This window comes from Phocoena phocoena, chromosome 16, assembly GCF_963924675.1.
Source record: "Phocoena phocoena chromosome 16, mPhoPho1.1, whole genome shotgun sequence".
NCBI classification, from domain to species: domain Eukaryota; kingdom Metazoa; phylum Chordata; class Mammalia; order Artiodactyla; family Phocoenidae; genus Phocoena; species Phocoena phocoena.
In genome coordinates, this window is record NC_089234.1 from 26921047 (window position 1) to 26936716 (window position 15670).

The window sequence follows — 15670 nt, forward strand, 5'->3', positions numbered from 1 at the left end:
TCCTTGGTGGTCCAGTGGTTAAGACTCTGTACTCCCAAGGCAGGGGGCCTGGGTTCGATCCCTGGTCAGGGAACTAGATCCCACATGCCACAACTAAAAAGATCCCACGTGCTGCAACTAAGACCCGGCAGAGCTAAATATTAAAATAAAATAGAATAAAATAAAAAGCTGTCAATATTTGAACTGTGACCTTCTACTTCCCCAAATCAGGCACCTTGATGAGGAGAAATGATAGAGAGCACTTCATAAGTGAATAGACTTTTGTAAGAATTTACTATGTGCTTATTAGCATTGCTGGACATGGGATCTATCCACAACATGAATGGACTCTATGACCATTCGAAATCAGACTGAAGGAAAGTAAAGATTACTTAACTCATTGTGACTGAAATGCTAGAAGTGAGGACAAGAGGGCTGTACTTTTAGGAATCACTAAGAGGGATAAAAATTCAAGACTGTACCATACTAAGTGCCACCCCACCCTCAAGATATTGCCCTCCAACATTTCAGCTTTATTAATAAGTCACTATTTTATATTCATATCCTGATATAGTGGGTTTACCCAGTTCTTTGCTTTATACGGCAAAACGGATAAATATATAACCAAAAAGCCAAAATATTAATGAAATTCATGAGCAAACAAGTACAATTAAATGATTGGGAAGCATATTTTAGAAAAGAGTAAACAAAGGAGAGGTGAATATATGGATTAGACACAAGAAATATTGTATCAGATTTTTTCTGTGATATCTATAATCTTTTAGAGACAAGGAAAGGTTATATTTAACATTCTAAGGCAGGAGAGATTAACAGGCAGATTTTTAAAAAACGCTGTTAGCAAACTCACCCATCATAGGCTCCACTGACTATCCTCTTGTTATCGAATCGAATACAGCGCACCAATTCCTCATGGCCTTCTAACACTCGTAAGCATGCACCACATTCTATGTCCCATAATCTAAAAGAGAAAATTGAGTCAAGTGAATTTTCAGGTATTCTTTTCTAAGCTTGGAATGTTATAATAACATACTTCATACATCTTTTAAAATATCCAAAAAATAAAATCAATCAACACTCATACACAAATGTGTTACTTTCAGTGTAATTTATTTCTTTTCTGCCGTATAAGCAGAAAAATGTACGATTTAAGTTCAAATATGCAGTATATATTTTCAAAGCACCAACCTTCATATAATTCTGTAATCAGGGTCACCAAGGAATATAAAAGATGAATTCAATGTACACAGTTGCCTATGAAGGAAATGACCAAGCCAAGAAAAATAATGTTTCCTAAAATCACAATTAATAAGAATGAGACGCAGTATCAGTGACATCCTGCCCTCACAAAGTATGTCCACCTTTGTCACTGAGGACACTCTCCACTGTCACCCCACTGTCCAGGACAGTTTTTCTCATGTAATGGAAATGCAAAGTAAGTTCTCAAAAACTTTTATATACTAATTTAAATTATGTATGCTTTCTGACCAATCCAAAGGATTTCTAGGAATGCTAATTTCCTTAGATGTAACAATATCTATCTGTTGTTTTTTCAATGGCCTTTTCATTCCTTAGTACCTCTTTGAAGGAGGGGGAGAGGGTTGATAAATCTTCCAAATTCTATTCATATGAGTGTCATTCATCTTCATGAAGGATAAATACCAAAAAGTACTTCAACTTGTGGATTCTTCATAATTTCTTCATAATTTCAAAGACTGGTAACTCCCTGGCTAATTATGTAATGCTAAGAAAACAAAATGCACAATTTCTAGCAGGGAAACAAATCTCTTTTCTTTTTTTAGAACAGTGGCAAAGAGAAAAGGCCTTTAGCTATTTATTAGCACTTTTCAACTGAAGACAGGAGAAATTTAAAGAGAAGGGCCTTCAGCCTCCATTTTTATCTCTCTTGCTCACTTCCTCTTTCAAGCAGTTCTTTTTAAATAGGTCTATATGGTGATAAAAAAGTATTACAGGAAGGAAACACATCAACAAAAGGCTTTGCTATGCTGCCTCTCTGCTTGGGGCAAACTTTTGATCTGTAAGAAGCTACAGAAACTGAAAAATGTTTTATTATAAACTTAACACAGTTGAAAATCTGTTTGATCTGTGCACAAACAATGAATGGCAGGATAACAGTGATCCCTTCTGGGTAAGGGCAATTGCTGCTCACCTGATAGTGTTGTCAGATGAGCCACTCACGACCAGCCTGTCTCTGTACTGCAAACAGGCAATTCCACGTTTGTGTCCATTTAAGGTCCTTACAAATTCACAAGTACTTGTGTTCCATACCTGAAATAAAAATAGCATTTGGCAGTTGATCTGGTGCTTTCACTAGTAAAATCTATGGCAACTGGAGTTTTTGGGAGGCAGAAAATAGGACTGAACTAATAGGGGGAATTCAACTTTTCAAACCAATCCAAATCAAACCAAAAAATGACAAGTTTAATTCATAGTAATATACGGCTAATTTGTAGCTGGCTGCTATCACATGAGAATCCTCAAATTGATGTACTCTTATGGGGTTAGTCTGGTCTTGCAGACAAATTTTCTTGAACCTAAATTTACCCCTGCCCTTTTCATACTCACCATTATTTATAGGAATAAAAACCTAATTCAAATTGTCACACAACCTATCTCACTCATTACCTTTTTACGCATAAACTAGTATTTGATTTAAATATTAAGTATTCTACAGTGAGGGTTAAGTATGAAACTGCCCTTGAGCAGATTTCCACATGAACTTCCTTTTTCTAAGTTGGGGACTTACTGAAAAATGCCTTTTTACCTTTATAGTCCTATCCCCAGATGCAGAAACGATGTACTTGTCATCAAAGTCCACGACATTGACTGCAGCTCGGTGTCCAACAAGCACCCTCCTGAGGGTGATGTCAGTTGGGGAGGCCATATCCCACACCGCAATGGAACGGTCTTTGGAACAGGTCACCATCATGCCATTATTGAAACGCAAGTGCAGAACTGCTTCACAATGGTGAATCAATGTGTTTAGCATTTCACCTGTATTTACATCCCACACCCTGGAACAAACAACATTAAGGTTATCCGAGATTGAGGAGGAGCTCATGCTACAATCTATTACAAGTATTGGACCACCTCACTCCCCACCCTTCCCACCCTATTCTCATAGTTAATGTTACACCCTACTTTCCTTCTGCAGCTCTGAAGTTGAGCTGAGTTAAAGTGTACTGATGGACCATGGGGAAGTGGTAGACAGAGGGCTGGACTGGGAGAGAAGGAAGAGGAAGGGGATGGGATGCTGTCAATGTGAAATCTGGGCTAGTTTCAGGGGGCTGGAATGAGGTTGCAGCGACCATCACCAGAGAATTGGCCACAGACTTCAAGATTATCATAAACCTTCTAACATTCAATCTGTTACATTTTAAACTGGGAATCTGATTAATAACTACAGCATTGGTGGTCCCACAGACAGCCCTCAGGTCCTAGACTGACATAGGCCAAGAAGCTTCCCTAACAGACTGACTTACTACTACGGATGTGAGTTTGATGATGCTGGACCTTTTCACCACATAGATCAAGGCCTAAAATTATCTAGACTCTAAATGTAAGGCCCCATTTCTGTGCTTTAAATGAGTGTAGGGATCAAGAACAGCCATCCCAATATCAATATGGGCTTCACAGCAGAGTGTGCGACCCTTGGATAGCTTGAGAATTTTTTGTGCAGGTATAGTTTACTTTGATCACTCTATTTTTGTATATTTACTTTGTTTTTTACAACACATTGTATTTCTTTTTTCAGTTTAACCCTCTTTTAGAAAATCATTTTTTCCCTTGTCCTATAAATGATGTTAGCCTTTACAATCTTTCAGCTTCCTTGAGGCACTCCACAAGCACCAATAAATGTTAAATGTTGATAACTCTAAGAACAGAATTTGCTGTGCCTTTAAGTCAAAAGACAAGAAACAGGAATGGCCTTTTCTATTCACAGAGGATAACTTGGAATGGTAAACATTTAACTTCAGAGAATCTAACAATGCAGTTAACTGCTTTTTTCCCTATTTTTTTAAAGTTACTTTTGATGCATTATGTTTGCTAAATCCTTTAGCTCAAGGCAAAATTCCTAACAGAGGTTTCCAGTAGTGCTGCTAGTACCCAGAACTCAAGCTACAGTGGACTCCAGCAGCATAATGGCTGTGTCATCAAATCACTAATGCCTCTGGAAATTGAAGGTCCCTCCCTGAGTGAAGCTTGCAATTAAAAACTGCAGGGACAGCAGGGGAGGGGTTGACAAAGAGAGAGCTTTGCTCACCTGTACACATTTTAAAGGAGATACGCATGCCTGTACTACAGTTATAACCACTTGAAAGGAAGGCTTCATTCCATTCATGTCATTCCCCCATGAGGTGGCTTTTGTAAGAAATGCAAGGTATACCAAGTTTCTGTAATAGATGATTCCCCCAAATCAAAATAGAATATGTAGTTTCTTTTTTTTTGTAATTAAATTGTTTTTATTTATTTATTTATTTATTTATTTAGGCTGTGCCTGGTCTTAGTTGCGGCACGTGGGATCTAGTTCCCTGACCAGGGATAGAACTGGGGCCGCCTGGATTGGCACTGCAAACAGTCTTAACCACTGCACCACAAGGGAAGTCCCTGTAGTTTCTTAAATGTACAAAAATGTAAACTTACCGTAACCATTCCTAAATCAAGTTTTCTAGTTTTAGACTGACACAGTGATGGGGAGAGCTGGTTGTTTATTCTGTTTTGGTTATGAAGTTTCATAACTGTGTTCATGCAAATACATACAAAATTACTATCTAAGACAGAACAGAGTGAATCTGATTATTTCAGAGTTCAAAAGATCATTTGAAATTTTCTACCTGACTGTGGAATCCGATGATCCAGTTATGATCACCCTCTCGTCATACTGGAGACACAGGACAGAACCTGTGTGGCCTGTGAGAATTCGCTTGCATTCCAATGTGCTTTTATCCCAGATCTAGGATGGCAAACAAGATCCTTTTGATCATCATGATAATGGGGTGCTGCAGGGACTTGCTGGCTCTATTATGTGTTTGATTCCCCAAAAGAATCAAAGCCCAGAGTAGTGTGGAATGCATTCTTTCCTATACGTATAGCTAAGCACCTATATATATGTGGCTTCAGTACTAACGCAGACTTTATCCTTTTCATTAAGGAACAGCGGTAGCCTATAATTATGTGAAGGCCAAAAGAGTAATAGCCCATTCAGTGCACTTCAAGAAGAGAATTTAACCCTAGCCCTATCCATTTGCATGCGTTTCTGGAGGGAAGCAGGCATTTTTCCTTTAAGGAAATTTTGGCTTTTGGACTGGAAACAATCTAAAACTCTTACTTTCTGGAAATACTGCTTAGAGTTTATGCTTGATTGCTTTATACTGTGGTCATCCTCACCCCTTCTGCTACCTTCCCATAACTGAAGAGACCTCACCTTGATTGTGTTATCTCGAAGGCCGCTTACTATCTTCTGATCATCATACTGTAAACAATAAACTCCTTTGCTTGTTTCACTTCGGCAGTGGATTCTCTGTAAGCTATGTCTTCCACATCTCCAATTAGATTCTATTGTCTGAGAAGAAGGAATGGTAAAGAAGCAATAATTAGGAGAGGACTAAAACTAAGCTCTTATCTGACTTTCATGGTAACCAATGACAAATGCTCAATGCTTTACTCTACTGGATATATAAAACTTAAGGCATTTTTAAAAAAAAGCCACTATTTAACGCTGTAAAACATTTTTCCATGTGCAAAGTAATTAAAGATTTATTTCCTAGAACTCTCCTGTATATAACTCGTTGAACTAAATAATAAACCTGCTAGAAAGAGACAGTTCACCAACAGAGGGCAAGCTATGAACCACATGAGGTTACCTACTCAGTGCTCATCTTTCATTTGTGGTGGCCATTTCTACCAGTGAACTTCCACAGAGGCTCAATTCAGAAGATATTTGAATAATGGCTTATAAGTGCAACTTTAGCAGTTTCACTGCTGTTATCGTATTCTCTCATCTATTTATCTATCAGTAAACAGTTTTTAAAAGCTTAAAATTTTTTTTGCCTGGGAATTTACTATATTTTACCTATCCTACTCACTTGTAAAGAAATTGATTTTTAACCCACACAATAAACCCTAATGGGTTTGCTTTAACAATGCTGTTACTGAAGAATGTTGATGATTCTCTAGTATTTGGCAAATACCCAAATATACATAGATTCTTACCTCAATATCTTGTATGATTTTAGGATAAAGTGCTCTATAAAAAGAGTTGGGAGGAGCATTCCCATCAGGAGGTTTGTTTTTGAATAAATACTGTCCCCTAAAAAACAACAAATATTTCCCAATAAAAATCATAATATTATACATTTACAAGGAACTTCCTATTTCTTCAAAGTGTTTTCACAGTTACCATTCCATATAATCTCCATAACTAGCCTGGAGAGGTGTGAAGTTAAGCTCAATTTCAAGAGTCCATGTCAAAGAGGAACTTTCTGGGCTCAAAGGAACTCTGCCAACATTGATTTGCTTTTGGGTAAAACATGATGATTTCTAGTATAGAACATCAGAGTGTCAGGCCTTCAGGAATATTATGTCAATAGACAAATGGAATGCACACATTCAGAATTCATCTATTGACTATCAGACCACTGTACAGACAGGTTCATTGGCCTTATCTTTTGAAAATTTTGTTAGTGATAACTACCACCTTTGAACTAGGCACATGCCCCAAAGACTTTTTTTTCACTGAGTAAAGCGGTGCCAGTGTCAGTGGAGCCTAGCATTGTGGGCAGCAGGAATGGCTCTGTCACAGAGATCACTTTTTCTAGTCTCCAGTTATATGGGGTAAGGTGTGTTGGCGGCTCAGGCACCCAGGCTGCTGGTGATCAGTGTAGCTATGCTTTAAAAGGAGCAATTTTGACAGAAAACAAAGGGACCACAGGAGTATCCAGCAACAATTATGAAAGCAGATTAAAAAAAGAAATGCCTAAGAGCACTGTGCTGTCCAGTCTAAGGCACAAAATTGACTTTCACAGGTGTGTTCCTGGCTATGTACATACATACATGGATTTTATTGCCTTTCCTTGATTCCAGTGAGCAACATTTGTTAGCATCTCCTTCCTTATGACAGAACATCTCTGGAATACTCATATCCCAAGCTAGATCTTTGCTACAAAAAAAAATCAGTAAATGGCAATCACTTCCTGCTGGGTAAAAAACTTAATTCCTCATCCTGAAGTTAAGAACCCACCAAACACGGTGTGTAAGCTAGTAAACCCCACTATGGGTGTACTAACTGCTGTTCTCATTGGCACTGTGCCTTGCAAAGTGGAGATAGGCAGAAATGCCTCTGAGTGTAATCCTGGCACCAGAGAAATCATGTTTTCTCTGGGCCAGTCATCCACTCCTCCCTCTATAGCTCCATTACAAAATAATTAATTGTTCAGTGTCTCTAGGAACACTTCTCTCCTGCCCTCTTCCTATTATACACCTTGAAAATTAGTTGAGAAAATTTCCTATCAGGAAGGTAGCTGGCTCTGACTTCTGTGTTGATACAAAAAGGATAATCTGCAACAGAGAAGCTAAAACAATATTTTTTTTTTTAAAGGGACTAATAGGAACAAGAAACATGATATATCAACATAAAGAAAAGGGCAAACAAGACACATTATGAAATAATTTGGGCTTCAAGATACACTTCTCTGAACAATATTATTCTATAAACATATTGCAGGCAAACCGATTTTGAATGAAGAGGTTCTAATCTGGTTAATAGGGAATTTCTCTGGCGGTCCAGTGGTTAGGACCCGGCATTTCCACTGCTGGGGGCCCGAGTTCAACCCCTAGTGGGGGAACTAAGATCACACAAGCTGCACAGCTCAGCAAAAAAAAAAAAATCTGGTCAATAATTACAATTTAATAGTTTCACCGTCAACATCCTTTAATGAGGTAAGAACCACTATATTCATTTGGCAGATGAAGAAATCAAATGTCAGGGAGGCTAAGCAACTTGCCCAAGGTCACACAGCTAGTGAGGAGACCTGGGATTTGAATCTAAGTCTGACTTCAGAGGCCACACTCTTAATTACTTTATATCTCTGGTGGGTTTTTTTGTTTGTTTCTTAAATTTTTATTTATTTATTTATTTTTGGCTGCGTTGGGTCTTCGCTGCTGTGCGCGAGCTTTCTCTAGTTGCAGCGAGTGGGGGCTAACTCTTTGTTGCAGTGTGTGGGCTTCTCGTTGTGGTGGTTTCTCTAGTTGCAGAGCACAGGCTCTAGGCGTGCAGGCTTCAGTAGTTGTGGCGCGTGGGCTCAGTAGTTGTGGCTCGCAGGCTTAGTTGCTCCACAGCATTGGGATCTTCCCGGACCAGGGCTCAAACCCACGACCCCTGCATTGGCAGGCGGATTCTTAACCACTGCGCCACCAGGGAAGCCCTAACTACTTTATTGTCTCTCAATGCCCACCATTTCTCAGAGATTCCTGTCCTCCTTTTAATCTCTGGCAATCGTATACAAGCACCCCAGGATTTTCTTCATATGCAATGAAACTATACCCTAAGGAAAAAGAAATCATACAAACCTCTGATCTCATTTTCTACCCCACTGTATTTATCACACCTTGCTAAAGTATTTGAGTTTCTTTGAATCAAAGGTGCCACAAAAAAGGGTGGCTAAGTGTTGAAAACTGGTTTCTCAGTCTATATTTATTTTGTAAGTCAAAACCTTTTATGATGGAAGCTCTTTGACAACAGGAACCACTTCTATTGAAATGCCTAGTACTTCTGAGAGTGTGAGGACATGATAAATGCTAAATATTAAATTCAGAATATTATCATAAAATGTGATCTGCTGATTAAGAAAATGGACTTTTCCCAAGTGGTCTTTTATTATACTTTTAAGAGTTACCATTACTGAGCAGAGAGAATATTCAGTATTATTCAAGAGAGAAAATAAAAGTTCATGTCCTAGGGGCAGAGTGTCAAATTCATCTAGATATAAAATACAACAGTAGAGTGGAAATTAAACCCAAAGCTTTTTTAGAAAACTGTATTTATTTATTTTTGGTTGGAAGAAATGGAAGAAACTTTCAAAGACAGTATTTGGGGAAAGGTAGTATAACAGACTTTATTGACAAAGGAGGCTTGGTTAAGACAACCTGCAAGAAAAAAATGAAAAAGTGATCATAGATTAATTTTTTTTTTTAAGTGGGGAAGGACAACTAACACAGGAAGAAAGGCAACATGTAAAAATAAGCAGCCACAGAATGTGAAGGGGATACTGGAGGCGATCTTCATGGGGTGAACAAATATTTGAAATTTCATGGGTCTGTATCAAGCTGATAAATATGGCCAAAGACAAAGGAATACAGTCAGAACTCTGAAGGATCCTCAAAAGAGCAGGAATGGGTTTCTGTGGTTGAAGAGATAGAGGGAAGAGTGATAATTGGTGCTGAATCCTGAATTATTTCTCAGCTATACCTTCACACACCCTTTTAAAAGGCCAAAAAGCCGTCTGGTTCAATGATCTCACTTGGTTTTTTCTTCTGTGTAACTAACATAATAGATCTTTAGTGCCAACCCTAAGCAAAACTGTGGAGCCTACATTTATCTTTGGCATTTTCACACGTATGTGTCAAGACCTGTCCATCTACTTCTTGTTCTCCCTGCCTTCAAAAAAAGAGACTTTGTAAAGTCTCAAGGTGTGATAAAGGCTTATTGTCATTTACAGTCCAAATGGGAACAAAGTACATTTTAACAGGGAACAAAACCTTTATAGCTATGGGAATAAGTCTCTACAACTGAAATTTCAGGTCAGGACTTATTTGGAGGGGAGTTTCTTTTCATTTTTTTTTTCTTCCCCTGAGGGGTGGAGGAATATTCCTAGCTGCCCTAAAATTTTCCCATGTAAGCAACTGCCTCCTCTATTTCTAAGGCTCATCCTGGCATGCTTAGCAAAATGATGGACTTCGAATGCCATACAACTATATACTTTTTTGTTTTTTTATACAATATAAAGAGTTTATTTCCAAATTATGAAATTAGTTATGAAAGGTAAGATTTCTAGTTTTCTATATAGTGAAATAAGTGAGAATAAAGAAAACATATTTGGGAAGGAGAAATAATAACTTTCACTTATGCAATTTTTACATAGCCCAAAACTGCCTGGCGTTTGCTTCCTAATTTAATTGAATTTGGGAGAAATTCTAAAGTCTTCCTAAAAGCCAGAATGACAGAAATCTCTTGAAGCACCTGGTATAATGTTTAGAGGTCATCATGTTTATTATGCTTTAATGAATTTCAAAGATGCAAAAAAAGTAAGGGAGCTGACTATATTTCTATGAAAATTGCTAAGAAAAGCTGATCCTCCATTCTTAACTGTTCTGTATCTCTTTATGATCCACGATAAACAATTCATAAAATTAATTGCTCAGGATATCACTGAGCATACATATGCCTGCTGGTACATATCTCCCAACTAAAACATTTAATATGTCACCTTTATTTTATTTATAAAATATTCACACCCAACTTTCTTATAGTGACATTATAGAGACATCCTCTGAGAGAAAATTATATATAGAAGACATCTTCCAGAAGTTCTAATGAAATTGTACCATTACATTAAGAGAACAACAAAATTGGTGACTATCTCTTGGGCTGCTAACTATATAATGCCTTAAGGGATTCAGGATTAAGCAGTAAAATCTTGAGAAAATATAAGAGTCTTAAAAAGAAACAATGATTTATACTAAATTCCAATCTTCCCTCTTTCTGATGGCTTGAGTTCTTATTCTAGTTGGGCATAAAAATAATTTTGATTACAAAGATGATAAAACACCACAGGCAAGGGCTGAAGGCAAGAAATCTGAAAAAGAAAATAATTATTTGTTCTGGATTATTTTAGGGGAAAGCTAGATCTGATGGCTTCTGTGTGATTCAAAGCCATCTACTTGCCTTATAAATTGCCCATAAGCCCTTTTTCAGGATACCAATCTCTGCCCAGAGAACAGAACGCTTCAAATAGAATGGCTGGCCAGTTTTTTATGATTTTTTGCAAAGCAGTATTAACACATTATTATGTCACTTATGAGTGACTGGTCAGAAGAAAAACTGTCAAGTACACGAACAACTATTTAACATTTTTTGCTATAAAACAGCAAAATCACTGTATCAAAAGATAAGTGGTCTCATGGCTCCCAATAATACTGTATTCCAGAGACGGGAAGGCCAGGTCCTGAAGCTCTGTAACAGTAAGAACGTTAAAAGCCTCACCACCCTCTTCGTTCTGCCAGGCCTCTCCACAGAGAATCTGTCCTGACCATTCTCTCGATGAGCTTCTTCCATAACATGCCATCAGATGTCACTCGGTACCATTCCTTGCACACAAGTTCAGCAGCACATAGTGATTTGGCATCCAGGTATGACAGAATGTTCTCAGCGATGTGATCTAAACCCCGAGCTTTCGGTGGGGGGAGGAGGCAAAGAAAAAGAACATAGATAGTGGTGAATGATTTTTTACAAAAGGTCCTTTAAATCAGAACAGCATTTATTCTGCTATGAAGGCACATTACTGTCCCTAGTGTGGTCCAGTTTCTTTTTCAAACAGACTGGGGTAAAATGAGTGTCAATAATTTTTCTATAAGGTTACAGAAATGAACAGTATTTTCCATCTTCCTTTAGATAAGGAAGTGAAAACTAACAACCAGCAAACCCCCCAAGACATTAAAAATAAAAAGGATTCCAGGAAACAATTCACATCTATCTATATGGATTTCGGCACTAGGGGATGTTCTATGGATGGCATCTCAAACTCTATGGTTCAGACCCCCCACACCCCAATTCTCTATATTAGGTCCATTTCTCATTCTGTTTCTATTACTGCTGCAGTTCCTAAGCTGTTCAGTAAAAGAAATATCCTTTAAATGTACTGGGGGAGAGGCACTAAGCAGAATGTTCTGGATTATAGAATTCTGGGCATGCAGAAAGGAGAGAAGAAGGAAATACAGACTGGTATAGAAACATTCCAAGAGGAATGACCGAGAGGTATGTTTAAGTTCAAGTATGAGTTTAATTCTAGATCTTTAAAAAATATACTTGAGAACAGTTGCTGCTATAAAGCCTAAATGACAGTTGGCCAAAAAAGGAAAAAAAAATCCCAGACCAATAGATAACTTATAATTTCAGAGACTATTTTTGTAGGATATACAGAGAACAACAGTGGAAGTAGATCTTGGACTGTGTTAACTGGGTGGGTTTCTCAATTACTATTCTCTACTACCCAAATCTGTACTGGGGCCTCAGAGGAACAAATCCTATAAAATAGGATATTCACACTAACTTTTGGCTGCTGTTCTAACTCAAAAGTGAGACAAAAACATTCAAAGTTATTTCTCTTTATAGGTTACATATCAGAGGTTAGCTAAAGACTTAAATAGTGCAGAAAGATTCCTTCATACTCTGATTCCCTTAGGCACAAACGTAACACACAGGAGAGAGAATACCACATTTCATTTTGTGTCTTTCCCCTGAATCATACAAAGACACATTTGGATGCCATTAGCAAAAATCCAAATGTGCTTAAACGTTATTTTAATTATAAAAATTGTATGGATACCAGTCACATTTTTCAGCAGATTCGGAAAAGAAAGCATTAAATGGATCTTGTTTGGCTGGCATCACATGTTCATATTTAAGCACAAGCAGATGGAGGCATTCATCACCTAATTCTTATTAAAGAAACATGACTATAAGCCAATTAAAGATATAATAATTAGTTCATCATACAAAATACAGTAATGGCACAATTTCTGCATCTTTATATTGAAACTTTCTACACCATCAGAAGTTCCCAAAATGCATTCCTGTTTTTAATGGCTGGCATGAAACTGCTCCTGATCTTTCACTATGTCCCTATAATAAGTCTTCGGAAGTAATTTCACCTAACACTCCAAACAAACCCATTACATTAATGGATTACAGGCATTTTTTGAAGTAGTCTGGTTTACTAAATGTAGCCAGATGGTGTAGGTTCATAAGTTAAAGTGGCCATAAAGCATTAGACTGATGATTTAGTGTCTTATGAAGTGGTCAGCAGATATACATCAGAGATTGTTATTAGGCAAAGGATACACAAGTTTAATCATCTCCTGTTCAATTCTTAGTGGTATATGCTTGAGATTGTAACATGTCTCAGTGATTGGGAAGAGCACAGTAATTCGCACAAAGAAAACTGTTTGCCTATGGCTAAAATAAAATCCAATGAGTGAAGAAGGGGCAGAAATCTATTCTACTTAACAAAAGATATAGGAACAAATTCAGCTTGAAAATGGTTATTTCTAAGATATAAATAGGCATTTCTTTTATTTTAAAGGGCAATTTAAATTCCAATTTTGGAAAAACAAATTTTTAAAAAGATATAATTGGCAAAGATTAAGCAGAGTGGTAACATGCAGTTTGGGGGGAAGGTATAAGTTGGTATATTTTTCTTAGAGGATAGTTTGGCATATGTATTAGAAGCCTTAAAATATGTTCATAATTAATATAGAAATCCTACTTCTGGTATTTTTTTCCCTAGGATGCCCAAAAGATGAATAAGAATGTCCACCACAGCACAGTTTATAATGCAAAAAACATTTTAAACTACCTAAATGTTCAATAAAGGGTTTAAATAATGTGTGCTTCAATCACCATAAGTAATACAAATACTATAAAAAAATTATTTTTTAAAAGAACCAACACTTAGAAAAACACATTAAGAGAATACAGTAAGAAAAAAATGTTACAAACACTTATGAGGGAAATATACACACCTAGGAAAAATATTAATAGCATATTAGTAGTTCTCTCTGAATGGTAGGGTTCTGGTAAATTTTATTTTTATATTTTAAACTGTTTTGAATTTTCTAAATTTCCCATAAGTGCTATAATCAGGAAACAACTGGAAAAAAATAAAAACAAGATAAGCTATTTTAGAGATTCACTCACTTTTATACTATTTTTCTTTTAAAATAAGCTATTAACACAGGTGAGAAACCTGTATTTTCCTGAGACAGCATTTCCCCCAAATACTGATGTCTACATAGTATCCTAGATCACCATCAAGCATTCAGTGAAACAACCACAGCACTCTCCAAAGTATTTTAAGTGTGTGTGTGTATATGTGTCTGTGTGTGTATGTACAAATATATATATATATTTAAAAATACATAGTTTATAATAGCTATTTAGTTCCTGAGCAGTGAGATTGTAAACCCTGGCATTTACATATTTAATATCACAACAAGGCTCCTGAGATACCCTTCTTTCTAAAATATTCAATTAAAAATGTTTCTTATTCATTCCTATAATGTAAATATTTGGTTGATAAATTCACATAGAAATCCAAATTCAAATACATTAGTTAATATACCTTAAAACTAGGACACATTATAAAAGACACATCTCAAACCAGACAACACCTCAGAAAAGATTTTATTTAAACCTACGTGTGAGTAAAAATAGGGTGAATAGAGACAGGGAGAAGAGAGGGGAAAGAGGAGTCTATTATTTATAGAGTTTGATTTTTTGTATTTATATCCAAGAAGGTACAATTTAAATGCTCAGTTTGTAAAAATTAAGCCAACAAAGATTTTTTTTTAAATAGAGAGATAATAGAGTTGTAGATTTAGTATGATTACCATTGTAACATATCTTCCAGGCAAATTAATGGCTTACAAACATCTGTAGACATACCTGGCAGAGCAGTTATGAAATCCCTCTGCAACATAGGTTTAAGATACGAGTTTATGTGCCCATGTTGGTAATGACACATTTGGGATATAAGATGTTCCACAAATTCCACTTGATCGGACTCTGACCACTGCTCAAAATATTTGACACACAGTTCCTTTTCCTTCTCATAGCTTGCCGAGAGCTTCCGTTGCTTGGGCACAATCATACTGGAAGTGCCATTGGCAAGTTTTGTCTGTAGAAGAGGTGAATTGAAAGAAACATATAAGTATTGAAAATAAGAGAAATTATATAATTTTCCAGTCTGGCATGCTATGTTATGTATGTCTATATGATGGAGCTCACTCTGTTACTCTATTAGTAATTGGAAGTTTGCAAACAGCAGTTATATGGAAAAAGCCACAGAAATACCACAGCAAGTTGGTAAATCAAGAATACTGCTGGATGACAAGGTATCCATTTCCAAAAGTTCGTAGGAGAGCATTATTTGGAGATATACAGATGAAAACTGATGAAAGCATGTTATTACTAGCAAGCAAAAAAGCTAATTTGCTGTTTCTTGTATACACCAGTTACTGGGCATTTATACAATTACTCACTCACAACTTTTTTTTTTTTTGCAGTATGCGGGCCTCTCACTGGTGTGGCCTCTCCCATCGCGGAGTACAGGCTCCGGACGCGCAGGCCCAGCAGCCATGGCTCACGGGCCCAGCCACTCCGCGGCATGTGGGATCCTCCCAGACCGGGGCATGAACCCGCGTCCCCTGCATCGGCAGGCGGACTCCCAACCACTGCGCCACCAGGGAAGCCCACAGCTTATTTTTTAATAGTCAAGTAAGAAATCCTCCATGCAAAGAAAAGCCAATGAATAATTTGAGACCCTGGTACCTTTGGAGATAAAGCTTAAATAACATCAATGCTCAATATACCCTGTTC

General features: G+C 37.1%; 1 protein-coding gene across 1 annotated transcript in view; it reads right to left on the reverse strand.

Annotated features, from left to right (window-relative positions):
- The window catches only part of BTRC (beta-transducin repeat containing E3 ubiquitin protein ligase), a 180056-nt gene that overhangs the window by 9570 nt on the left and 154816 nt on the right, over window positions 1-15670 (reverse strand). The window contains exons 4-11 of the mRNA XM_065894007.1: window positions 14738-14969; window positions 11279-11465; window positions 6232-6328; window positions 5444-5581; window positions 4854-4972; window positions 2783-3032; window positions 2168-2286; window positions 848-958 (exon numbers count right to left, since the gene is read on the reverse strand). Coding sequence (XP_065750079.1) covers window positions 848-958; window positions 2168-2286; window positions 2783-3032; window positions 4854-4972; window positions 5444-5581; window positions 6232-6328; window positions 11279-11465; window positions 14738-14969 — 1253 coding nt within the window. The remainder of the gene's footprint in view (window positions 1-847; window positions 959-2167; window positions 2287-2782; window positions 3033-4853; window positions 4973-5443; window positions 5582-6231; window positions 6329-11278; window positions 11466-14737; window positions 14970-15670) is intronic.